This window comes from Schistocerca serialis, chromosome 3 (assembly GCF_023864345.2).
Source record: "Schistocerca serialis cubense isolate TAMUIC-IGC-003099 chromosome 3, iqSchSeri2.2, whole genome shotgun sequence".
Classification (NCBI taxonomy): domain Eukaryota; kingdom Metazoa; phylum Arthropoda; class Insecta; order Orthoptera; family Acrididae; genus Schistocerca; species Schistocerca serialis.
The window spans coordinates 222158310-222184920 of NC_064640.1; the positions used below are offsets into that span (position 1 = coordinate 222158310).

Consider the following 26611-nt stretch of genomic DNA (forward strand, 5'->3'; position numbering starts at 1 on the left):
TTGCCAGTCCTCAAAAAACAAATAACGCAGCCCGTTATGGTCACAGTTGTGTAGAGCCCATCTCCATAGTCCACAGTGTAAAGGATGTGCCGCGGGTAAAAAGCGTCGCCGTCTGTCATCTGTCGTAGGCGACAACGTATCGAAGGTAAGCTCATCAGACAAAATGTTAGTCATCCCCTCTAAAGAGCACACTGAGCGCTGTGGAGCTCTGTAGACGGTTTTTAAATGGGACTAGGCGTTCATGTGGCCCTCCAACGCAAAGGTAAGGTATGCCAACGAAGTGATGTGCTAATGTCAGGGGGCTATATGGGACCAGCGCTGTAAAGGGGATCTCACACGTTCAGTACTATTGACAAACCGTCAATATATTGTCCGTCGTATTGTCAGTATTAGAAATATTGACGAGCAGTATTGATGGCCCTCAAAAGCTACTCTCAACACATACTGAACGTGTGAGGTCAAGTATTGGTGGTTTGACAGCATTCTCCATTCAGATGTTGACAATAGCGCAAGTGTACTCTGTATACTAAATCTCTGAGTAAAGGCTTTAGTGTTTATATACTTAGTGGTGAATAACAATTTGTTCTGTTGAATATGGAATTGTTCTACCAAGAAGTGGGGGAAGAATCTATAAATAAGTTTATGTATTCATTTCGCCTTCGTGCATATCATACCTCAGATCGAATTTTTCTAGTAGTCTTCTAACACTAGTTTTAATAGATCTGTTCGAAGGCAGTCATTGTATGTGCCTTTAGGATGGGCAGCGGAGAATTTTCTGTGACACTGCTCACTTTATCAGGTTTGATTTCATAGAGAAACAGTTGTGCCCAGCGATTGTATTCGTTTCAAGTCGTAAAGGGTATAGCAATCAGTTGCAGTGATGTTTATTTCGTGTCTAGATTCCGGTCAAAAAATGGTTCAAATGGCTCTGTGCACTATGGGACTTAACTTCTGAGGTCATCAGTCCCCCAGAACTTAGAATTACTTAAACCTAACTAACCTAAGGACATCACACACATCCATGCCCGAGGCAGGATTCACACCTGCGACCGTAGCGGTCGCGTGGTTCCAGGCTGTAGCTCCTAGAACCGCTCGGCCACCTCGGCCGGCGATTCCGGTCACTGTCTGGCCATCTTCAGTGCAGAAATGTAAGTCAAAACATTAAAAACGCTTGTATATGCACATAGTCCAGGTGGGCCTATGAGCATCTACGAGTGTTTTGTAAGTGTGTAGGTTCTGATTTACATTTCTGCACTAAAAATGGCCACCCATTGACCAAAATGTGGATATGAAATAAACATAATTGTGGCCGATTGCTATACCCTTTGCTACTTGAACTGCTTGCTTTATTCGCATGAAACTATAGTATAGGTTGGTGAATTACAAAGCAGTTTCGAAAACACTTCCACTTCGAGTAATAAGTCATGTATCTGCAATGACTAGTAAGGGCTCTGCGAAATGCATGCCAATTTCACCAAATTATTACAAAACTTAAAAGAATGTTTTACGTTATTTGCCTGAGCATAGCCTTGACAAAAAAAGGTTCAAATGGCTCAAAGCACTATGGGACTTAACATCTGAGGTCATCAGTCCCCTGGACTAGAACTACTTAAACCTAACTAACCTATAGACATCACACACATGCATGCCCGAGGCAGGATTCGAACCTGCGACCGTAGCAGCAGCGCGGTTCCGGACTGAAGCGCCTACAACCGCTCGGCCATGGACCGGCCATATCCTTGACAGGCAGATATAATTGCTTCACAGGTTTACATAGAATGTTACCAAATGTGTTTGCTGATATTACGGAGATAAACTTCGTGCATTCGAATGACGCGCCTATTGCCAGAAATCTCAAAGTTACGCCTTATATCTCGTCGACTGCGATTGCTTCTCTCATTAACGTGTTTTGTTTCTCTATTTCATCTCGTATCAACATTAACAACTTGTCGTGCGACGCAAGGCTCGTCGGAAAATAATTTTGAAATATTTGGGATCCGTTGGTCTGATTTGTCAGTAATGTACCATGTGACCAGTCGCTCCTTTTTTTTCAACCATTCTCGTATCTGTTTCCTCTTTTTCGCTGTTTTCTGTGCGTGCAGGCTAAAGCGAATATAATTGCAGCACATGCTTTCTTTTGGGTGTTCAACAACTTAACCCTGTAAACCGCGTCGTCAGCTGCTAATTTTTGTCAGTATTACTGATAGTGTGAGTTCGCCACAGTATATTGAAGGTCTGACAAACTAGTATTGGCAGTAAATATTGAGCGTGTGCAAGTCCCTTAAGATGGATCGACTTGGGGTCGTGGCAGAGTGAGAGAAAGGAGCTATTGTGACCGGACTTGTCCACTTGCCCATGGCCAAGGGGGCAGTGGCGAGGCGGTCATCCACTCGCTCCTTTCCGCCACGCAGCTACACGTGGTCTGTGGTACTAGCCGTCCAAAAGACGTGACCTAACCAGTACACTTCATTGTTAGCCTTGTTGTGTTTCATTGTTCGTTTTTATTGGCTCTGTTTCTTTTATTGTTTACGTACAGCACCTGTGATGAAGAAGAAAATTCTAATGAACGTTCACGCAGACAACAAATCTACATTGTAAGCAAGAAACCCATCTTTAGCGATGTTTTAACTGAATAAAATGAAACGTGTGTCGTTGTGTAAAAACGCATTTCTGTAGTTGCATACGCGGTACACATTTTAGCAAGTTATTAAGTCTGCAGCTGATGATTCCATGTACACACAACTACAGAAATTGTGCTATATTATTTCGGATACATCAGTGCACCGAAATGTTGAAATAATTTACGTCGCTCGAACCTCTTCAGGTCAGTCGCAGTTACAATATCGACGTAATTGCGTTCATGAAAATGTTTTTAGAATAGCTCAAACTATTTTGTATAGCGACCCGCCCGGATAGGGAGGTACGCAGGCCCTGGATAGAATCCGCCCAGCAATTAGCGACGAGTGTCGGTGTGCCGGCCAGCCTGGTTCTGGTTCTTATGCAGTTTCTCACTAGGTGAATACCGGGCCGGTACATAGATCCTACTTTACTTACACGATTCACAAACATTTAGGAAACTTTCGTTCACTACCACGTAAATAATAGAATTTTGGAACACGTATTGTGTTCGAGTATAATGACTTTTCTGAAGACTAGAAATCTACTCTGTAGGAATCAGCTTGGGTTTCGAAAAAGACGATCGTGTGAAACCCAGCTCACGCTATTCGTCCACGAGACTCAAGAGGGCCACAGACACGGGTTCACAGGTAGATGCCGTGTTTCTTGACTTCCGCAAGGCGTTCGATACAGTTCCCCACAGTCGTTTAATGAACAAAGTAAGAGCATATGGACTGTCAGACGAATTGTGTGATTGGATTGAAGAGTTCCTAGATAACAGAACGCAGCATGTCATTCGCAATGGAGAGAAGTCTTCCGAAGTAAGAGTGATAACAGGTGTGCCGCAGGGGAGTGTCGTAGGACCGTTGCTATTCACAATACAGTATACATAAATGACCTTGTGGATAACATCGGAAGTTCACTGAGGCTTTTTGCGGATGATGCTGTAGTATATCGAGAGGTTGTAACAATGGAAAATTGTACTGAAATGCAGGAGGATCTGCAACGAATTAACGCATGGTGCAGGGAAGGGCAATTGAACCCCAATGTAGACAAGTGTAATGTGCTGCGAATACATACACTCCTGGAAATGGAAAAAAGAACACATTGACACCGGTGTGTCAGACCCACCATACTTGCTCCGGACACTGCGAGAGGGCTGTACAAGCAATGATCACACGCACGGCACAGCGGACACACCAGGAACCGCGGTGTTGGCCGTCGAATGGCGCTAGCTGCGCAGCATTTGTGCACCGCCGCCGTCAGTGTCAGCCAGTTTGCCGTGGCATACGGAGCTCCATCGCAGTCTTTAACACTGGTAGCATGCCGCGACAGCGTGGACGTGAACCGTATGTGCAGTTGACGGACTTTGAGCGATGGCGTATAGTGGGCATGCGGGAGGCCGGGTGGACGTACCGCCGAATTGCTCAACACGTGGGGCGTGAGGTCTCCACAGTACATCGATGTTGTCGCCAGTGGTCGGCGGAAGGTGCACGCGCCCGTCGACCTGGGACCAGACCGCAGCGACGCACGGATGCACGGCAAGACCGTAGGATCCTACGCAGTGCCGTAGGGGACCGCACCCCCACTTCCCAGCAAATTAGGGACACTGTTGCTCCTGGGGTATCGGCGAGGACCATTCGCACCCGTCTCCATGAAGCTGGGCTACGGTCCCGCACACCGTTAGGCCGTCTTCCGCTCACGCCCCAACATCGTGCAGCCCGCCTCCAGTGGTGTCGCGACAGGCGTGAATGGAGGGACGAATGGAGACGTGTCGTCTTCAGCGATGAGAGTCGCTTCTGCCTTGGTGCCAATAATGGTCGTATGCGTGTTTGGCGCCGTGCAGGTGAGCGCCACAATCAGGACTGCATACGACCGAGGCACACAGGGCCAACACCCGGCATCATGGTGTGGGGAGCGATCTCCTACACTGGCCGTACACCACTGGTGATCGTCGAGGGGACACTGAATAGTGCACGGTACATCCAAACCGTCATCGAACCCATCGTTCTACCATTCCTAGACCGGCAAGGGAACTTGCTGTTCCAACAGGACAATGCACGTCCGCATGTATCCCGTGCCACCCAACGTGCTCTAGAAGGTGTAAGTCAACTACCCTGGCCAGCAAGATCTCCGGATCTGTCCCCCATTGAGCATGTTTGGGACTGGATGAAGCGTCGTCTCACGCGGTCTGCACGTCCAGCACGAACGCTGGTCCAACTGAGGCGCCAGGTGGAAATGGCATGGCAAGCCGTTCCACAGGACTACATCCAGCATCTCTACGATCGTCTCCATGGGAGAATAGCAGCCTGCATTGCTGCGAAAGGTGGATATACACTGTACTAGTGCCGACATTGTGCATGCTCTGTTGCCTGTGTCTATGTGCCTGTGGTTCTGTCAGTGCGATCATGTGATGTATCTGACCCCAGGAATGTGTCAATAAAGTTTCCCCTTCCTGGGACAATGAATTCACGGTGTTCTTATTTCAATTTCCAGGAGTGTAGAAAGAAAGATCCTTTATCATTTAGCTACAATATAGCAGGTCAGCAACTGGAAGCAGTTAATTCTGTGAATTAACTGGGAGTAGGCATTAGGAGCGATTTAAAATGGAATGATCATATAAATTTTATCGTCGGTAAAGCGGATGCCAGACTGAGATTCATTGGAAGAATCCTAAAGAAATGCGATCCGAAAACAAAGGAAGTAGGTTACAGTACACTTGTTCGCCCACTACTTGAATATTGCTCACCAGTGTGGGATCCGTACCAAATAGGGTTGATAGAAGAGGTAGAGTAGATCCAACAGAGAGCAGCGCGCTTCGTTACAGGATCATTTAGTAATCGCGAAAGCGTTGCGGAATGATAGATAAACTCCAGTGGAAGACTTTGCAGGAGAGACGCTCAGTAGCTCGGTACGGGCTTTTGTTGAAGTTTCGAGAACATACCTTCACTTAGGAGTCAGGCAGTATATTGCTCCCTACTACGTATATCTCGCGAAGAGACAATGAGGATAAAATCAGAGAGATTAGAGCCCAAGCAGAGGCATACTGACAGTCTTTCTTTCCACGAACAATACGAGACTGGAATAGAAGGGAGAACCGTTAGAAGTACTGAAAGTACCCTCCGCCACACACCGTCAGATGGCTTGCGGAATATGGATGTAGATGTAGATGTAGAATAACACTACACGCAGGTAGTTAGAGTACACATCTTCCGTCTCAGGGGGTAACGCGGTGGCGACAGGAAGGGCATCCGGCCATACTTTGAATTAACCACGCCACATCTCTTAATAACCACGCCGACCCCGCGCCAGTGAGGGACAAAGGAACAAGAAAAAGAAGAAGATAATGTTCTGCATAGCGCACATCACAGTGTATACGCGACTCACTGCTGCATTCATATCGCGCTCGTGCTTCTCAGCTACAGACAGTTCTCTTTGGCAAGTGGGCTGCGTTACTTCACTCCATCTCCTGCAATATGCCGATGACACCGCCTTCCTCGCTCTTGCCCCCTCCTTCCAACGTTCCCAGCGTCTTCTCCAGTCTCACCTTGACCTGTTCACCGCATGGTGCAACCAAAGGCTCCTTAAGATCAATCCCTCCGAGACCCAGGCAATCATCATAGGCCACCCCACCCCCTCCTTCTGCCTCCTAGATTTCTACCTTACAATCTATGGCCGCCCCATTGCCCTCACTCTCACCCTCAAGTAACTTGGCATAACCCTCGACCACCGCCTTTCCTGGACGCCCATCTCCTCACAGTCCAAGCCAAGGCACGTAACCGTCTCCATCTCCTCAAACTCCTCTCTGGTCGAACATGGGGATTAGACCCTTCCACTATCCTACATATCTATAAGCCCCTCATCTGCCCCATCCTATGTTATGCCCACCCTACTTGGATCTCTGCCTCCCCACCTACGACAAATCCCTCCAAATCCTCGAGCACCGTGCGCTCCGCCTTGCTTATCGCATCAGTCTCCCGTCCCCCACGTGGATCCTTTATGATCTGATTCCCTTCCCCCATCTCCTCCTGTTCCTAGAACGAATATGGATCCTATACGTCTCCCGCAAACTGGATCCCCCCCATCCTTTGCTTTCCCCCATTCTCACCCAACCTAGCCCGCTGCCGCGCCTGTACCACAGTGTCCCACCTGGTCTCCGTCTCCACACACTCCGTACCCTCGCCCGAGGTGGCTTCCGCCAACTACCCCCAGATAATGTCCTTGTGCCTTCCATCTACCCCTCCTACCAGATCTAATCCCTCCTTCTTCCCTCCCCCCTCCTCAGGGCTCCCTCTCTCCCTCTTCCGTTCTTTCCTCCTTTTTCCCTGCGCAACACCTTCTTTCTCCTTTTCACCCCCCCCCCCCCCCCCCCGCCCCCTGCCCTGGGCTTCCGACGCCTTTCCTTCTCCCCTCCACTGCCCCCCTAACCCCCTCCTGGTTTCCCCCTACTGTCTCTCCCCCTCCCTTTTATTCCCCCCCCCCCCTCCTCCCTTTACCCGGTGGTAGGTCCCCTTTGGTGCAGTGATTTTTAACGTTTTTGTTGTGGTGTAAGTGTTTCTTCAGTTTTGTGTGCAGCACCAACAGTGTCACCAGCATCATTCATTTGTGTTCCCACTGTGGGATTTTCTTTGCTTTTGTGTCAACTCACAGTGTTCATTCTGCACCTGTGTGTGTGGCTCTCGTCAATGTTGTTTTTAAATCTACCATTTATACTCATCTAGTTTTGTTCTTGTTTATTCATCACTTTATACCATTCTATATTATGTGTTCTTTTCTCATTTGACTATGTTTTTTCTGTAACTCTCTTGGCTGAAGAGCGGTGTTTTGTGCCACTGCCAGCCCACCCCATTTTGGGGAGTGAAATAACAATAAAGAAAAAAAAATTGCTTCATGTGGGTTTCGGCGTCTGCTAGCACTTACCTCAATATGTCATCCAAGGCGATCTTTTCCCATGTGTGGCAGTGTTCGCGCACCCAACTGTCTCAACTTGTGACATGAGATGAACGAAAGTACACGGTTGTGGTGGTGGTTTTTATACTGGGGTGGAGGATTTAGCTGCTCACCAGCTACAGTGTCCAATATTAAACTTTGAAACACTGAGTGACGTGCTACAATGTGCCCGTCTATTATCATCAGCTGATCATGACTAAAGCACACTGGACAGAAAATAAGTTCTCTCCAGAAGACACCTTGATACTACGGTGTGACACAGCATCCAACCTTGATAGTGACCTCAATTCGGCAAGGAAGAGATCCCACAGAGTTCTTCAGGTGTCTTATCCAACGAAGCCCCTGACTGCTGATTAGATCCTGTAGAGACACCAAACTGCGGGGACTGATTGCTTTCTTTCACCCTCTGTCCCAAAGAGTCAGACATTTTCTATGGGTTCAAGATCATGTGATGTAGAGGTCCAATTGAGTTGCAGTAGGGTACCTGAGTGTTGGTTCCTTGTTTGACTATGTGTGTAGCCCTGTGAACATGGCTGGTGTCATTATGGAAGATGATGATTATGATGTCCAAATCATACTCACCATGAAGATGTAACAGGAGTGGTAACACTATTTACTGAGAATGTTGTTATAAACATCCAGGCTCATCCAGAACGAATTTTCACTCTGCAGTGGAGTGTGCACTGATGTGAAACTTCCTGGCAGATTAAAACTGTGTCCCAGGCTGAGACTCGAACTCGGGACCTTTGACTTTCATGGACAAGTACGCTCTCCCGACTGAGCTACTTAAGCATGACTCGTAACCTGTCCTCACAGCTTCAATTCTGCCAGGACCTCATCTCGTACCTGCACAGTTTTAATCTGCCAGGAAGTTTCACATCAGCGCACACTCCACTGCGGAGTGAAGATTCATTCTGGAAACAATCCCCTAGGCTGTGGCTAATCCATATCTCTGCAGTATCCTTTCTTCCAGAAGTGCTAGACTTACAAGGTTCACAGGAGAGCTGTGAAGTTCACAGTAGATGAGGTACTGGCAGAATTGAAACTGTGAGGACAGGTCGTGAGTTGTGCTTGGATGGCTCAGTCGGTAGAGCACTTACCCGCGAAAGGCAAAGGTCCTAAGTTCGAGTCTCAATCTGGCACACAGTTTTAATCTGCCAGGAAGTTTTTCATTCAGGCTCTTGTTCACTGTAACCAGAATGAGTGATTCCAAGTCATGTTATAAACACCACCAAATCATCACAGAACAACCTCCAGCCTGAACTACACCTAACACACACTGTGTGTTAAAAGACTAATCAAATCACACTGCACTGCTTAAAAAAAAGAGGCAAAGTTGCGATTCTTCAGGCCACACTACAAGCTTTCAGTGAGGTACTGTCCAGTTTCCTTGTTGTTCAGCTCACTGAAAACGTGCAGCTTCATGCACCAACATGAGGAATGGCATCTTATGAGGGACCTGTCTTCAAATGTGCATTGCATGTAGCTCACTCCACAGTGTTTGTTCAGAAACTGGTTGAAATCAATTGTCATTGACAGGGTATGACACTTGTTTGCAATCACTGTCAGTTATGATCTTTTTACAAGCACCGTTCTTACTCAGTGACACAGTGGTACACCATTGCTTGTAGACATGTTGGAGGGGCCACGATGATACATCAACAAATTTGACAACTTCATTCATAATGGGGTGATGGATACGCCCAAGCATGATAGCTCCTTTCTCCCATTCTCTCACCTCTCCAAGTTGACTCATCTTGCTGTTGTAATGCCATACAACTGACTGGAACACACACATCACTTCACAGCCCTGGAACTTCCTGACAGGTTAAGACTGTGCACCAGACTGGGAGTCAAATCCAGGACCTTGGCATTTTGTGGGCAAGTGCTCTACTACTAAGCTACCTGAGCATGACTCATCACAGGTTTACTTCCACCAGTATCTCATCTTATACCTTCCAAACTTCACAGTTCTCCTGTGAAACTTTCTTCCAGGTATGCCAGCCCTGCAAGTTTGGTAGGAGAACTTTTCTGAAGTTTGGAATATGGGAGATGAGGCACTGGTGTAAATAAAGCTCTGAGGACGAATTGTGAGGTGTGCTTGGGTGGCACAGTGATAGAGCACTTGCCCACAAATGGCAAAGGCCCCAGTTTCGAGCCCTGATCTGGCATACAGTTTTAATCTGCTAGGAAGTTTCATATTAGTACATATTCTGCCGTGGAATGAAAAATTCGTTCTGGATACTTCACTGCCGTGACTTAAATAACCATCTACAGCCCTTTAAACTGACCCGTGAGTAATATTTTGTATGGTAATCCTATGTGATTGACTACAGCTACATTCCAGGCTGAACCTTTTTATTTTTACACCGAGAAACATTGACACCTCTACAGCACCATCTGATCTTTTTCTTTAAAACTAGGAAAATTATGAATGTTGAGTAAAGAGTTCAGCATTTCTGCCGATGTTTGCCTAGAAAATCAGAACTGAAGTTGTTATGCATAAACCACACTCGTCATTGTTCTGTGAGTGTAAATTTCTCCAGTAGCTCTGGGAATTCATCACACAATTAGCTGCAACAGTAAGATGGGCTATTTCACCAATTACTACAAATTATTTGTCACAAGTAAAATGGCTCATATGTCAACAGATATTGGTTTCTGAGCATAAGAAGAATGGACATGGAAAACATTCTAAGTGCCATTTTTTCACAAAATGGGTTTTCAATGTTACTGCGTACTCAGTACTGTGTTGCATGTCCCTAGACTTGCTTCAAGTGTCAAATCATGGGCAAAATGTTTTAGTGACTCATTACTAGATGGTGCATGGTTTTTTGTGGTACGCTGTGCTTCCTAGTGAAATTCAAAGTGCCATGTGTCAAGGTCTCCTTCATTTAGCCTGGAATGGTTTGAGGAGATAACAAGCACAGTTTTGTTGAGTGGGCACAGCTTTTTTAACTGTGACAGAGATTTAGGAATTCTAGAAAAATGAAGAAGGGTAAGCACGAAGACATCTTCATTCTGTTAATGTATGAAAATCAGCTTGCATAACCAGTGCAATATGTGTGTTGTTTTTTAAATGGTTATTTTATGCTTGACTTGCTAATATACTATTGTTCTCATGTTTGTGAAATATCATTCTGTGATATGATATGATATGAGATGCATTTGGTCAAGATTCAGTGAAATGTTCTGCAGAAGATCTGATGATGGCAATGTAGTTTACTGAAACTGGTCATCACAATAAATGCTGCACAATAGTGATCTTGGCTGTTTGAAGTTGTACTTCTGTTTTTATATTAATCTAGATCGCCCCTTAACTTGACAATGTCAAGCATAGATGACAATTCTACTAATTAAAATATTACTGCTGTATTTCTGCACGTACATTACCACAAATAAAACATAGTCCTCTGTATTAATGACACTTGAAACAAAAAACTTGTTATGTGGGCACTTAAAACCAGTTAATTTACCTGTATGGCACTTACAACTTTTTTAATAAATTGTGTATTTTCAGATTTGTTTCATTATTTTTTTGCAATGATGAGGTTAGCAGCATAAATCTGTGGCATCAAAATATCTTCCCAATTTTTTGAATACAAATAAGTTATGTACAAAAAGAGATACATTGTTTTATGTTTCTCCTGACACATGTGAGATTTGGCACTTAGAACATTTTCCACTTCCACTCTTCACATCATTGGAGGGACTTTTCTTTTAGTTTTGACCAATACTACCTCCTGTGGAAATTTTGAGAATTTTTTGAACACTCTGTATACATATTGTTAACTGTCGCCTTGTGGAATCCATTGTACAAACAGAAGATTAGGTAGCAGTTTCATTTCAGAACAAATTTAAGTATTTAGGCTGTTCTCTACCTTTTATTTTTCTAATTACCTAAAACAATTTTATTTGTTGCCAGTTATTATGATGTGTTAATATGGCATGTAATTAGTTATTATTTGCTCTATATGTCCTTTAAAGAGAAATTTTATTGTCATTGGTACCACCTATTTAATATGGTGCTGATTATGTGGTATACATACCAAATGCTGAAAATGAAATTAAACTTGGAATTATTCAGATTAACTGTAAGGTTCAAATAATGAGATCTATCTCAGTGAAGTATACATTCTGAAGTGCTATAATAATGCAGCAATGAGACAGTGAAGAAACTGAAAAACTAGTGAGGGAATAAAACAGTTTTCTTTCCCAATTAATCTCCAATATTCATAGATTTGTCCTGTGATTATTTTATGAGGTACACACTTTAATTAATCCATTGTTCTTCTGTATTGCAGGGACAGCCCTAGGTCAAATTAAGACAAGAGAGCGGAACCGTAATCCTCCTGGAAGAGGTGAGAAAACTGTTAAATATTGCATTCCGTGGATATAAAAATTTACAAGGAATAATTTATAAACTTTTCTGTGTATGGTTTTCATAGTAATATTTAATAATTGAAATCAAGTAATGGTAAACAAAGCAAAATGACTTTCCATAGAGAACTAGCATTAGGAATGCATAAACATATAATGAAAAGATGGAGAATGGAGATGTTAATAATAACAGGAAGAGGATAAACATTGCGATTAAAGAACAATAGTTGTACAATACTGATAAGAGGAGTAGACTAGAGGAAACATGGAGATAGTGAAACTAAAAAATGTGAAGAGAAATAAAGAGAGAATAGTGGTTTTATATTAAAAGATAATTTCACACCATTTTATACATCACCTTGTGAACTGCAGGTGTAAACAGTGTACATATCGGTAACTCTATGGTGACTTCAACTCTTCTGTATAATGAAATTATTAGCCACTGAATTCTCACACATCTCCATCAAATGCAACTATTAACTGCCTCCAGATTTGTTTCACACATATGTGTAGTGCTGAAATGTGATGAGTCATGTTAATTCTACTCCATATTGTGTAGGTCCGGGCTCTTTACTTTTATTGCAACTGATAAATTACTAAACTTTTCTGAAGTGCCACTCTCCCAATAGTTAGTCATAAAAAATTAAATTTTGTTATACCTATATTCTGTGTATCCATTCCTCGATCTGCCAGGAAGCTGAATGTTCATGTGTTTCTTGTAGTCACACTAATATGCACAAATATTTTCTTAGAGCTGTGGTAACTCTTTAACTGAGAAATGTCCCTTTTCTGGGTTTTTAAATTTCTAAAAACAATATTGCATATAAAAAATAGACAGTGTCACACTGCTACAGTAGCTGTTAAAAATAATATTTTTTCTGTAAACTAAGGGCTATAAGAATCTCTGTTGCAGTATCAATTTTTAAGTTGCTACAACTCTCCTTTTTGTTATTTTTATCACACATAGGATGTACAGTTAAATAATAAGATAATGTAATTATATGAGGAATAGCAAAAATCAGTCAAGACAAATCTCTACCCCAAAAACAATAATTCATGTTAAAGTAAAAAAAATATAGTAACTGATTTTTGGTGAAATGTTTGTTTAATTCATAAACTGACCAATACTCTCAAAACTGAAATGTGATAGCCAAATGAAAAACTTGTTTTGAAGAAATAGAGCAAATATAAAGCTCTCAAAAGAATAGAATGAAATGCTAATACTTGCAGTTTTTTATGTTAGCAGATTTATGTGAAACAGTTTGCCACGCAGGTATAGTTATTTAATTTCTGCTTCCTTTCAAGTGTGATACAAATTGCCTTATGAAACATCAACAATGTTTTTGAGATTTTTTTCACTGTCAAAGACAGATTTTTTTCTTGTTACATAATGGTATGTGTTATATTCAGAAACATTATAAGTGATTACATTTATGCTCCTAAGAAAGATAATTAGTTGCTTTCAGTTAAATAAATTGTGATAGTGCTTCAGTATATGCTAGATAATGTTGCAGGGCATTAAATATTACAACATTCTCTAAATATGATGGACAGAAAAATTAAGACTGTTTTCAGATGTGGTGCCAGCAGTAATGGTTTCTTTTTGTGCTACCTTTGCTATCTGTAATATTTATTTAAATACTGACTGGGAGCAAATCTTCTTTTTTCCCCTCAGTAACTTCCAGGGAAAAAGTTGTTTTTATATTAAAAAACAAAGAACCCCGCCTCTATTGCAAAAAAAGCACCTAGTGTTAAGTGTTAACCCAGGTTTCGGCATAGATAACAACACCTTCAGAACCACAATAAAACCCACAAGTGCCTAAGAAGACCTTTGTCAATGATTAAAAGAACACCATAGCTATACATTTATAAACGAAAAAGAAAAGGAAACCACAAACAGTACATATGTACAAAGTCAAAACCACTACTTAACTTACTGGTGTATGCTCCTCCTCACACTGGTCTATGTTTGATGGATCATGATCCGCCATAAACTGCAGCTACAAACGGTCGCTCACTTACAAACCTGACCCGCTATCTATGCACAAGACAAGGGAAGTTACTTGAATACGCATGCGCATACGAATATGAGAAAGTTTATACATGCGTTGGGGCTAAATAGCCCATACATTCCCAACCATGGATCCACGTATATCAAAAAATGAAATGGATAGAACAAGAGATGAGCTAAATAGGACATGAAACCTAAAAATAACACAGTTGCTTATGCTAGTAAAGAAACATGTACGAGGGCAGTTCAATAAGTAATGCAACACATTTTTTTTTGCGGCCAATTTTGGTTGAAAAAGCCGGAAATTTCTTGTGGAATATTTTCAAACATTCCCGCTTCGTCTCGTATAGTTTCATTGACTTCCGACAGGTGGCAGCACTGTACGGAGCTGTTAAAATGGCGTCTGTAACGGATGTGCGTTGCAAACAACGGGCAGTGATCGAGTTTCTTTTGGCGGAAAACCGGGGCATCTCAGATATTCATAGGCGCTTGCAGAATGTGTACGGTGATCTGGCAGTGGACAAAAGCACGGTGAGTCGTTGGGCAAAGCGTGTGTCATCATCGCCGCAAGGTCAAGCAAGACTGTCTGATCTCCCGCGTGCGGGCCGGCCGTGCACAGCTGTGACTCCTGCAATGGCGAAGCATGCGAACACAGTCGTTCGAGATGATCGACGGATCACCATCAAACAACTCAGTGCTCCATTTGACATCTCTGTTGGTAGTGCTGTCACAATTGTTCACCAGTTGGGATATTCAAAGGTTTGTTCCCGCTGGGTCCCTCGTTGTCTAACCGAACACCATAAAGAGTAAAGGAGAACCATCTGTGCGGAATTGCTTGCTCGTCATGTGGCTGAGGGTGACAATTTCTTGTCAAAGATTGTTACAGGCGATGAAACATGGGTTCATCACTTCGAACCTGAAACAAAATGGCAATCAATGGCGTGGCGCCACACCCACTCCCCTACCAAGAAAAAGTTTAAAGCCATACCCTCAGCCGGTAAAGTCATGGTTACAGTCTTCTGGGACGCTGAAGGGGTTATTCTGTTCGATGTCCTTCCCCATGGTCAAACGATCGACTCTGAAGTGTATTGTGCTACTCTTCAGAAATTGAAGAAACGACTTCAGCATGTTCGTAGGCACAAAAATCTGAACGAACTTCTCCTTCTTCATGACAACGCAAGACCTCACACAAGTCTTCACACCCGAGAGGAGCTCACAAAACTTCAGTGAACTGTTCTTCCTCATGCACCTACAGCCCCGATCTCACACCGACGGATTTCCATATGTTTGGCCCAATGAAGGACGCAATCCGTGGGAGACACTACGCGGATGATGAAGAAGTTATTGATGCAGTACGACGTTGGCTCCGACATCGACCAGTGGAATGGTACCGTGCAGGCATACAGGCCCTCATTTCAAGGTGGCGTAAGGCCGTAGCATTGAATGCAGATTATGTTGAAAAATAGTGTTGTGTAGCTAAAAGATTGGGGAGTAACCTGGTGTATTTCAATGCTGAATAAAACAACCCCTGTTTCAGAAAAAAAATGTGTTGCATTACTTATTGAACTGCCCTCGTATATGAAGCTACCTATGACAACAGGAGGAACTCTTAAAACTATGCCTAAAGCCAGTAGTTAGCCTGGGAGGGGGGGGGGGGGAGGGGGGCTGAGGGGACGTAATCTAAAGACGTCGTGGTAATAAAGATAATATAGGGATAAAACGTGAGGTGTTCAACGGGCTAAAATCGCCTTCATCGTAAAAGGAAAATGAGGATAAAAAGAAAGAAGATGAACAGCTTGACCAACCGCACTCGCCAATCAGCGTGCGCATCTGATAATCTCCAGATCATCAGATTTATAAGTATGAAGAACAAAGTAAAGGCGCGAAACCTTCAAAATATTTTCTATTTCTTAGTAGGAGTTGGTCATTGGGGATATTGTCATTGGGGATATTAACATGTTGCAGATGCTTAAAGATCTGCATTTCTTCCAGCGGTGACGATCCTAAGGGCTCTACTTATGCGGAACACCTTGTGCAAACGGCTCATGCGCCGAGCCCTCCAGTTAATATCGAGTTGCCTCATGCCGAGGTTAAGGGCTTAAAACTGGATGTTTAGCCCGTTGAACACCTCACGTTTTATCCCTATATTGTCTTTATTACAACGACGTCTTTAGATTACGTCCCCTCAGCCCCCCTCCCCCCCCCCCCCAGGCTAACTACTGGCTTTAGGTATAGTTTTAAGAGTTCCTCCTGCTGTCATAGGTAGCTTCATATACATGTTTCTTTACTAGCATAAGCAACTGTGTTATTTTTAGGTTTCATGTCCTATTTAGCTCATCTCTTGTTCTATCCATTTCATTTTTTGATATACGTGGATCCATGGTTGGGAATATATGGGCTATTTAGCCCCAACGCATGTATAAACTTTCTCATATTCGTATGCGCATGCGTATTCAAGTAACTTCCCTTATCTTGTGCATAGATAGCAGGTCAGGTTTGTAAGTGAGTGACCATTTGTAGCTGCAGTTTATGGTGAATCATGATCCATCAAACATAGACCAGTGTGAGTTGGAGCATACACCAGTAAATTAAGTAGTGGTTTTGACTTTGTACATATGTACTGTTTGTGGTTTCCTTTTCTTTTTCGTTTGTAAATGTATAGCTATGGTGTTCTTCTAATCATTGACAAAGGTCTTCTTAGGCACTTGTGGGTTTTATTGTGGTTCTGAAAAAGGTGTTGTTATCTATGCCGAAACCTGGGTTAACACTTAACACTAAGTGCTTTTTTTGCAGTCGAGGCGGGTTTTTAGTTTTTTAATATATTAACCAACGATTGCTGATGCGCTGCAATGCTGAAGGTTCTAAAATTGTTTTTAGTTCTTAATCTGTTTTGAATTATCTATGCATTGTTCCCCACATCTAGCCCAGGTGCCTGATGTGTATTCTCAATGCTTAGCCCTCCCCTGTTGTGATGATTGACCCTCACCTCCTGATTTGTGGCTGTATATTCATGTCTTTCTCTCTTCAAGGACTCATATTCTGTTTTAAGTATCTCCAACATCTCCTGCATACTACTGAAATATGAATAGATAAATATATTTTTATCAGTGATTTGGAACAGTTACTTCAGTCACACTGCCCATACTCAAATCACGGATGACTAGGAAATGTGTGAATTAACAGGTTTGTAGGGTGACTGTGTCAACAAACACGTATATGCACAAATGTTTCCTGAGCATTTGGTTTTGTGTCTTTCACATAATAGTTTTCAATGATAAAAACAAAGTAAAATTCTCTATGTTTTAAAGTTCTCTCCCTCTCTCTCTCTCTCTCTCTCTCTCTCTCTCTCTCCTCGCACACACACACACACACACAGCACACACACACACACACACACACACACACACACACACACACACACACACAATTTAAATTCCTTCAGATTTGTTTCTTGCTTAAAGCTGTTATGTCCTATGATTAACTTTTTCCAGTATACTTTTTAATTTTTAAACATGAGTTGAAAGAATTAAGAATAAAGCTAAAACTTACATTTATGTCACATATAATTAATATTTTACACTTTCAATTTATACACTGGAGTTTCAGTTACACTGAGCAGATGATAAACCTTTTTGGGCACAAGACAAAAATTGAAACACAGGGTCATTGGAGAGAAATGTATGTAGAAAAGGACCTCAAGAATAAAGAGTCAACTCTAGTGAGCTGCTCATTGTAGTGAAATATAGATAAGGATGTAGAGATTAAAGTGACAGGAACTGCCCATAGCCTAAATATAAATATAAGGGGTATAGCTGTGGAAAGTGAAAAAGCTAAGAAAAGAACCTCTGTAAAAGAGAAAATAAAATAACATTCAGAAGACAATATGTAATGCTATAGGTTATGCGGTTAATTCATACATTTGTTTTTCTACTTTTATCTCATTGTCATGAGATCTTGAATATAATATTTTTTTGGTTTTTTTACTTTTATTATTTCAGTATGTGGTCAGTTTTCCTAAAATACTATTTTTTGAAAAAGAGCTTTTCACTACACTACCTTTCGACATAGTTTTAGTATCTCATAGCTTTGTCTCCAACGTAAATCAGTCATAACACTAAAAGCTGTACCTCCTCCATTATGTTTTCCCTGAAAAACCTACCCACTTAGACAGGCGAGCACATTAAAGTGCCTGGTTCCAGACCCAGATCAAATCCGCCTCATGGATTAACTATATAGGCGGTGTGCCGACCAGCCTGGATGTGGTTCATGGGCAGTTTTACACATCCACTGAGGTAAATACTAGGCTGGTCCCCATGTACTGCCTCAGATACAGTGCCCAAACACTGAAAAATGTCACATTTGACCATGCTATTACCCTAGATGTGAACAAGGGGTACACAGATTACTCCCCCCCAAGGGGAGGGCACCAGTGACTTTAAAATGTTTTTGGGTGGAGCAGCCCCAGCATAATAATAGCCATAAGGGTATGGTTGGTTCTCAGTGAAATTGTAAAAGTACGATACTAGTACAGATCCAGTGTTGACTGGATGAAGGGCACTGGAAAGGAGGGAGGGTATTTCTAAAAATCTTCGGTCTTTATTTGGGAAAATTTTTAGTATTGCCAATCAATTACCTTTCCTTTTACTCAGTGAGCTATAAGAAAAGTAAATTTTTATTTGTTTGTCCCTTTCTAAATGTTTTTGTCATTATTTAGTATAACTATCCCACAGGCTTTTTTATCCATTAAAGTACACTTTTGTGTTCCTTTTTGCCATTCTCATATTATTGATAGCTGTACTCACTACCAAATCCAAGATTCTTGCATTAATACAATTCTTAGAAGTAGTAAGTAAGGTGGATTAATTCGCCATTTCAAATAAATCAAAATTCTTTTCCATGGCTCTCAGGTTTGATGCTGTATGTGTCTTAGACTTATTCTTTTTCAAGAAGAATGAAAATTTGTGTGTATTGTATTGGTCAGGTGCACAGCAAGGCGCCATTAAACCTACACACAGAGGAGACATCGAAATTTCACATATACCAACAGAGACAATGACTGAACAAGGTGAAAGTGATGTACATCCTCTGAGCCACTTGGCTTATTGGTATGGTCTGCCAGGTCAGCGAGGTATTGTCATGCCAGGGCTCTCTTATATACATCCTGGGTGTGGAAACAGCTGACAACCATTGCTATTGTAGTTTGTTTAACAAAACTAATGATATGGGTGAATGGTTGCAGCTTAACAGGTGTGACTTTGAATAAGACTTGATGTGCTGTACTAATAAAAGGATTTGCACTCACAGTGCCAAATGTGGGAGCTAACGTTGCTGTTTCAGCAGAAGACTCACCAGTTTTTGCCAAATATGTTTCCAGTTATATCTAATATTGTTTTACTAATTTGTTCATTATTATTTCATAATTTGTGTCAATACTGAAATATACTTGCTTTCTAACACATGTAGGTTACCCTTGATATTAAGTGAAGGTAACAAAAAAAAAAAAAAAATTGTTGAGGGGTAAAAATGAGCTAGGTTTTGTAACACTAAAAGCAGTTTTATATAGCTAGTGCCTTATTTGATGGTGAAGTAGTACCTTGGTATTTCATATGCTTGTACTCATTTACATACAATAATAATATTTTTAATATTATTTTAAATACACATCTGTGTTTTGTGACTAGATACTTATATTGACTTACATATTGACTTCTATTGACATGTTGAATGTTTGATCAAATTAAAATTTTTTTGTATGTTTCAGCTTTTATCTCCACATAACTAATTAATGTTAGTAATATAGTCATTCATGTGACAGGAAGCTGTGTGTTGTAACTTAAGAATCAGCTCTTTCTCTGTAAAATTTAATGTTGGCTATGTAAGTTAGTAATGGTATTAAAGATTTCAGTGGCTCTTGACAGATGCTTCATGTAGTGATTCTGTCTCTTATAATTCTGACACTGAGATGTCAAGGAAGCATGTAAACAAGACTGAAAACATTGCTGAGCTTTCAGACAATGTTCTATGAAAACTCAGCAATGTTTTAAGCCTTGTTTATGCATCTGTTGACCCACAATGCATCAACTATATAGTGAATGATTACTCTAGTACCATCCGCCGCGGAAGTCGAACATGTGGCAGAACAAATGGACGTGGTCAGCCCACAGAGGGGCTCCGCCTCCGCGGCGTCTATTCCACGCAGCGGCTCTCGCGCAGCGAGGGCGCCACCGCTAAGCCACGTGCAGACAGCGGCCAATAGCCGCTCCCTCCGGTTTCGTATATAGGGACCCGCTCTGCCCTAGTCCAGCCAGACTGGTACTGGCTCTGGATTCGTTTCTATCTCGGAGGTACTGCGTTCTGGTCGTTGCTCGTTGTTGACATTTGCCTGGCTCTGGTTCCGAGTGGATTTACGTTTGGTGTTTGGTGTTGCGGTTTCCACAAGCCTCCGTTGTTTATCTCTTCCTTGTTGTGTCGCTCATAGTCGGTCGTGGTCGGTTGTTGTCAGTTGTCATTGGTCTGTCGTCTGACTCGTCCTGTGTTTACCTGGTGGTGCATATGCTTCACCGCTGGCGGCTTCCCTGCCTGGCGGCTCCGATCCACAGCCCAAGGCGTTCCCGCTGTTGGTTGTGGTTACTACAATTACCATTACTCCTTCTGTTATTTGTATTCCACCAAGAATCTTCCAGTATTTTTGTACTAGAAGGTCTTCTTAGTATTCTCATCATACTCATATTTCAATTTGCATTTTATGCAATGTGAAACTTTCAACACTAAGAAGCAATTATCAGAGTCAAATGAAAAATACAAAGCAGAGCAGCACATGTAAATAATTAGAAGTGGCATGGCATTGTTTAAACAATCATGAATTATGCAAGTCAAGGTCCTTTATCCTTTATGAGCCAGATAATGCTACTGAGCTGCAAGCTATCTGCCTATAGCCACTGTGACCTATGAGTACTGGAGGGTACCAAATAAGCTGAATTCAAGCAGTGACAAATGATTGAACTGAGATAATCCTGCTTGTATGGAGCAAATAGATATAGAAGTGATGTAAGTGTAAATGTCATCGTTTACAAAATCTAAAAGAATCATGGTTTGGTGGAATCTCATAGTGTCATCCATATGTAATGAGGAACCCCACAACTCCAAGTAATGTGCTTGCCAAACGTGAAGCCGTTACGCAAGATTGGCAATGTCTGCTACTGTGGTCGAACAACAGAGGATCTCATGCAAACACGTCTTTCAGGGTTTCTATAGGCTCTCAGCCAAAGATATCTCAAGTCTTAGTGACTATGTGAACACAAATTTTGACACTTAGTTGCTGTGTTTTTTGACTAGCTAAGTTTCACTTTGAACTACCCTGACCATTATGTATACATGAAACAACAATGTGCTGATTGTTATTTCCCAGAATATATTTTGGATGAATAGTCCTAAGTGGTGCTGGGTATCATTGTTGATCATGACTAGCATGTATTGTGCTAAAACACGACAGCAGTCATTGTGTCAGATATATTTCAGAGAAACTTTTCTTCCAGTTCGCTCTTGGAACTACATTCCAACAAAGAACCAAATAAACCCAATATTACACTGAATGTTCAGTCCTACTACATAGTGTAAAACAGACTTTTTTCTGATGTTTCTTATTTGTCAGATATGTTAAAGGTTGTACATGTCACTGAGAAACTGCCCCATGGCAGTGGTGGTCAGGCCTAATGAACTGTGGAGATAACACAAGGATCAGTCTTGGGTCCTTTGTTGTTCTTATTATATATTAATGACTTGCCATTCTATATTCATGAAGAGGCAAAGTTAGTTCTCTTTGCTGATGATACAAGTATAGTAATCACGCCTGACAAACAAGAATTAACTGATGAAATTGTCAATACTGTCTTTCAGAAAATTACTAAGTGGTTCCTTGTAAACGGACTCTCACTGAATTTTGATAAGACACAGTACATACAGTTCCGTACAGTGAATGGCATGACGCCATTAATAAATATAGACCTTAATCAGAAGCATATAGCTAAGGTAGAATATTCCAAATTTTTAGGTGTGTCCATTGATGAGAGATTAAATTGGAAGAAACACATTGATGATCTGCTGAAACGTTTGAGTTCAGCTACTTATGCAATAAGGGTCATTGCAAATTTTGGTGATAAACATCTTAGTAAATTAGCTTACTACGCCTATTTTCACTCATTGCTTTCATATGGCATCATATTTTGGGGTAATTCATCACTGAGGAATAAAGTATTTATTGCACAAAAGCGTGTAATCAGAATAATAGCTGGAGTCCACCCAAGATCATCCTGCAGACATTTATTTAAGGATCTAGGGATATTCACAGTAGCTTCTCAGTATATATATTCTCTTATGAAATTTGTTATTAACAACCAAACCCAATTCAAAAGTAATAGCAGTGTGCATAACTACAATACTAGGAGAAAGGATGATCTTCACTATTCAAGATTAAATCTAACTTTGGCACAGAAAGGGGTGAATTATACTGGCACTAAAGTCTTTGGTCACTTACCAAATAGTATCAAAAGTCTGACAGATAACCAACAAGTATTTAAGAAGAAATTAAAAGAATTTCTGAATGACAACTCCTTCTACTCCATAGAGGAATTTTTAGATATAAATTAAGGAAAAAAAAGAAAAAAATATTTAAAAAAATAAAAAAATAAAAAAAAATAAAGTTGTTATATTAACTTACGTATGTTGTTAAATTAACCTAATTATGTCAAGTATTGGAAAATTTGACTCGTTCCACATCATTATGAAATATCGTATTCATGATCCATGGAACTAGTATTAATCTAATCTAATCTAATCTAATCTATCTTGGTGCACCTTTAACATAATGCTACATTTTTTAAAAAGTTTTCATTGCATTTTTAGTGAGTTTCTGATGTACTCATTTTATGCTGATAATATGACTGTACAATATACAGTCATGTGTGAAAACAATTAGTGTGTTTCTGACCACTCATTTCTAGTATAGCAAATCTGAATGGCCTTAATCTTATAGTCTGGCTGGGCGACATGCCATATCCAGCAGACTTTTTGGTCAGTGAACTTGTAGATCATGATTTATATAACTGTTTGAGAACAAAATGCTTCATATATTCAGTTACCATTATGAGAGAGATGATGCTTAAGATACAATGTAAATTATGTAGCTTCAGTTACACTCCTTTACCTATGTATATGCTTAATAAATTATGAATATTCTGTTCAATTTTCATAACACTGCTTGGTTCAGAACTGCATGACAAACAAATATTAAATGCTGATAATTATATGCCTATGATGCAGGATATATACCTCAACGTCCACATCCATGTGAGCAAAGCTCATGCTATCCTGCAACAGGAAATCTCCTGATTGGGAGAGAGAAGCAGCTTAAGGCCTCATCAACTTGTGGCTTGTATAAACAGGTAAAATCCTTGTGCTATACTCATCCTAGCTTAGTGCTATACGCTATTAAAGTGAGATTCAGTACATAGTCTTCATTAACACATTCCAGAATCGAATACAGAGAGAACTGAATTAAAACTGAACAACTTACTCAATAAATAATGTTAAACTAAAAAAAAATCAATATTATTTTGGCCTTATTACTGTATTTTACTTACTCCTGTTTCTACAGTGTTAGAACAGGGTTACATGTCCACAGCAATTTAATTTTTTCACTGGAGTAAGCCAGTCTTGTACATACTGGTGCAATCTCTTGTGTGAGGTTGTTGTATCACTTTATTTATTTATTTATTTGTTAAAATCCAGCTGGTATCAGAAATTGGTAGCAGATTTTTAATTGTAGTGCAAACCTTGTTTCCATAATAATGAAACCTTAATGCCGTTAATAGCAGTCTTTTATATCACTAATACATTTCATACCATGATGACTTTGTAGCATTGCTAAGGTGTGGAGAAACATTTCAAATGTAATATTGAATAATTGATGACTAGCTTTTCTTCATATAGGCCATCATCATTCTTCAGTGACTTCAAATGTGTTTGTTAGTAATTGAGTCTAAGTATGATGTTATGCTGGGAAAACATTTTGTTGATTCTTTTTTCTCAGATGAACAATTGCATAAACTTGCTGTTGAAGCATACATTTAACTATTCAAGTCCACAGTTTCATAAGGGGCCTGAAGATGGTATTAGTACAAAGATAGTACTTGTTAATCAAACAGTCTACAGATGTAATGGTGTTTCATAGTGTCCAGCAGGCACTACGAGTGGGTAGTACACCCATGGACTGTTCGATCAACTAATACACTGAGAGAAAGTAAAGAATTGCTTATTGCTTGTGTCTTTTTGATGGCAGATGAGATGTTTTCATAGTTGGAAACTATCAAACTTAGGAGAGAGAGAGAGAGAGAGAGAGAGAGAGAGAGAGAGATACAAATAGCAGACTACAAAATGACACTACATAGTAAAGTAACATTAAATACTTTACTCAGGTGGCTGAACATGTGAACAGATTTCACTATCATGCTCCACTGCAAAAATAACTGGTGTAGTTTTGTTTTATGTATTAGTTGAGAGCTGAAGGAGTATTATGTGTATCATTGTCCTATAACAACAAAAATGCACAAAATGAACTAACAACAACAGAATGTAAACATAAGTTATTTATTTATTTTATTTATTTATTTTCAGGAAAGATTTTGTATAGTGTCACATTTAGAAGAGCGGAAAAAATGTTTCTGGTGCGATTCACGTGATGAACATGCTAATAATCCAGCTCGTAGTCATCGTATAGAGAATATTGTCTATAAAAATTTCCCTGGGTATGTATCTGTTTGGATTCTTTGATTGCTATTATTGACAGTCTCTACTCCAGAGCAATAGAATTGTAATTAAATTACACACTTGATTAACTGTACCTGTATTCTGGCTCCACAGAACAGTGAATGAAAACCTGTTGTTTCCATATCTTTTGCTACACTTAATAACAAAACACAGTGCTGCAAAATGATGTAGTAATTGTATTTTGTGCCTGCAGGGAATATATTTGAGTTATTTATTTACATTTGTGTAATGAACAGAGGTTTAGCAACAACAAAATTGTGTGAATATATATAATTTCTGTTGAAATTTTTTATGAAAATACACATACACATCACAAGATTGGTTGGATAGAGTGTCATAAAGCTGTTGTGACCCTTCCTGACACAAACTGGCTCGCAACTGTTGTAGTTGGCACCGAGATGGAGGTGACATTCGAGCAAGTCCCACATGTGTTCCATCAGGGACAGATCTGAAAACCTTGCTGGCCCTGGGAGCACCTCAACATCATGCAGGCAGTTCATAGAGACACATTCCTTGTGTGAGTTCATAGAAACACATGCCCCGGATGTGTATTACCCTATTGAAAAATAGTGATACAGTACTATCAAATGAGAGGCAGTACATGAGGATGCAGAATGTCCATGATGTACCATAGTGCCTCAGAGTTCCCTCAATCCTGAACAACCATGACCTAAATTCATACCCGATGACTCCCCACACCATGATCTGAGAAGCAACATTGCTGTGCCTCTACAAAACTTTGTAAGAATGGGGCCTCCCTCCATGTCATCAAAATACTCACTGACAGGGGTCATCCAAGGCAGTGCAGCACCATGATTCATCACTGAACACGTTGTTATGCCATTCGTCAGCAATCCATGCTACCTGGTCATTGCACCACTCAAAACGCAGCTGTTTGTGTTGTGATGTTAACAACAGCCTAAGCATAGCACGATGATTCCCTAGTTTGGCTGATGCTATTCTCCTACCACTGATACAGGATGAATGTTACAGTGAGTCCATTACATGTTCTCAAATGGCATGCACAGATGTGAAGGGGTTACGGTGTGCATGGTGCACAATATGGCGATATTCCCTTGTGTTGGTCAGATGTGGTCAACTAGAATCTTGGCAATGAGTGTGCATGTCGTTACACTCTTATGCCGCCCAATATCAGGCCACTGTCTCACATGGACGTCCAACAAAACTGGATATTGCACAATTTGACCATATTGATTACATTATTGACAGTTTCATCTGTGGTTGCAATTTTGGTACATTCTTCACTTTATAACATGTCTTGGCTGTTATATTATGATAATTTCTTGTTCACCTTTCTCCATGAATTTAATAGTTAACTGACTGCAAGTGGTGATCATTGAGGGAAGCAGTTGATAATGGAATCAACTGAGAACAATGATTGTTAAGAGATCATGAACTGTATGTTTTATCACAGATACTCAAGAACTGTGAACCCTTTCAACGATGTACAGCTAAACCACATTCCACTTGCCACTATATGCTACTGATTACATTCACACAAAAACTTGTACAGTCACTGGCCACAGTATGAATAATCATTTTAAAAACTCATTAGGAAAACTGCCTAACAGTGCTGGTTAGTGCACTGTTTTGACTCAACTCTCAGACTTCTCCACTACAGCTACAACACTTGTGCTTATGTTAAGTGACAACAGTTACCATACCATGAAAAGCATTGTATGAGATCACAGATTATTTCATACCTCTGACCACTGCTAAACCAGAGGTAGCTGTAGTACACACTGTATCACAGGGAAGATCAGTTACTTTACCATTTAAATTAACAACTGATGTCAAATATCTTGCTGT

At 40.9% G+C, this 26611-nt stretch overlaps 1 protein-coding gene across 2 annotated transcripts in view; it reads left to right on the forward strand.

Annotated features, from left to right (window-relative positions):
* The window catches only part of LOC126469957 (laminin subunit beta-1), a 358919-nt gene that overhangs the window by 203854 nt on the left and 128454 nt on the right, over positions 1 to 26611 (forward strand). The window contains exons 4-7 of one of the 2 annotated variants that reach the window (XM_050097369.1): positions 11871 to 11927; positions 18939 to 19085; positions 23276 to 23397; positions 24629 to 24759. In XM_050097369.1, the coding sequence (XP_049953326.1) occupies positions 11871 to 11927; positions 18939 to 19085; positions 23276 to 23397; positions 24629 to 24759 (457 nt within the window). The remainder of the gene's footprint in view (positions 1 to 11870; positions 11928 to 18938; positions 19086 to 23275; positions 23398 to 24628; positions 24760 to 26611) is intronic. The other variant, XM_050097370.1, reaches the window with a different exon arrangement.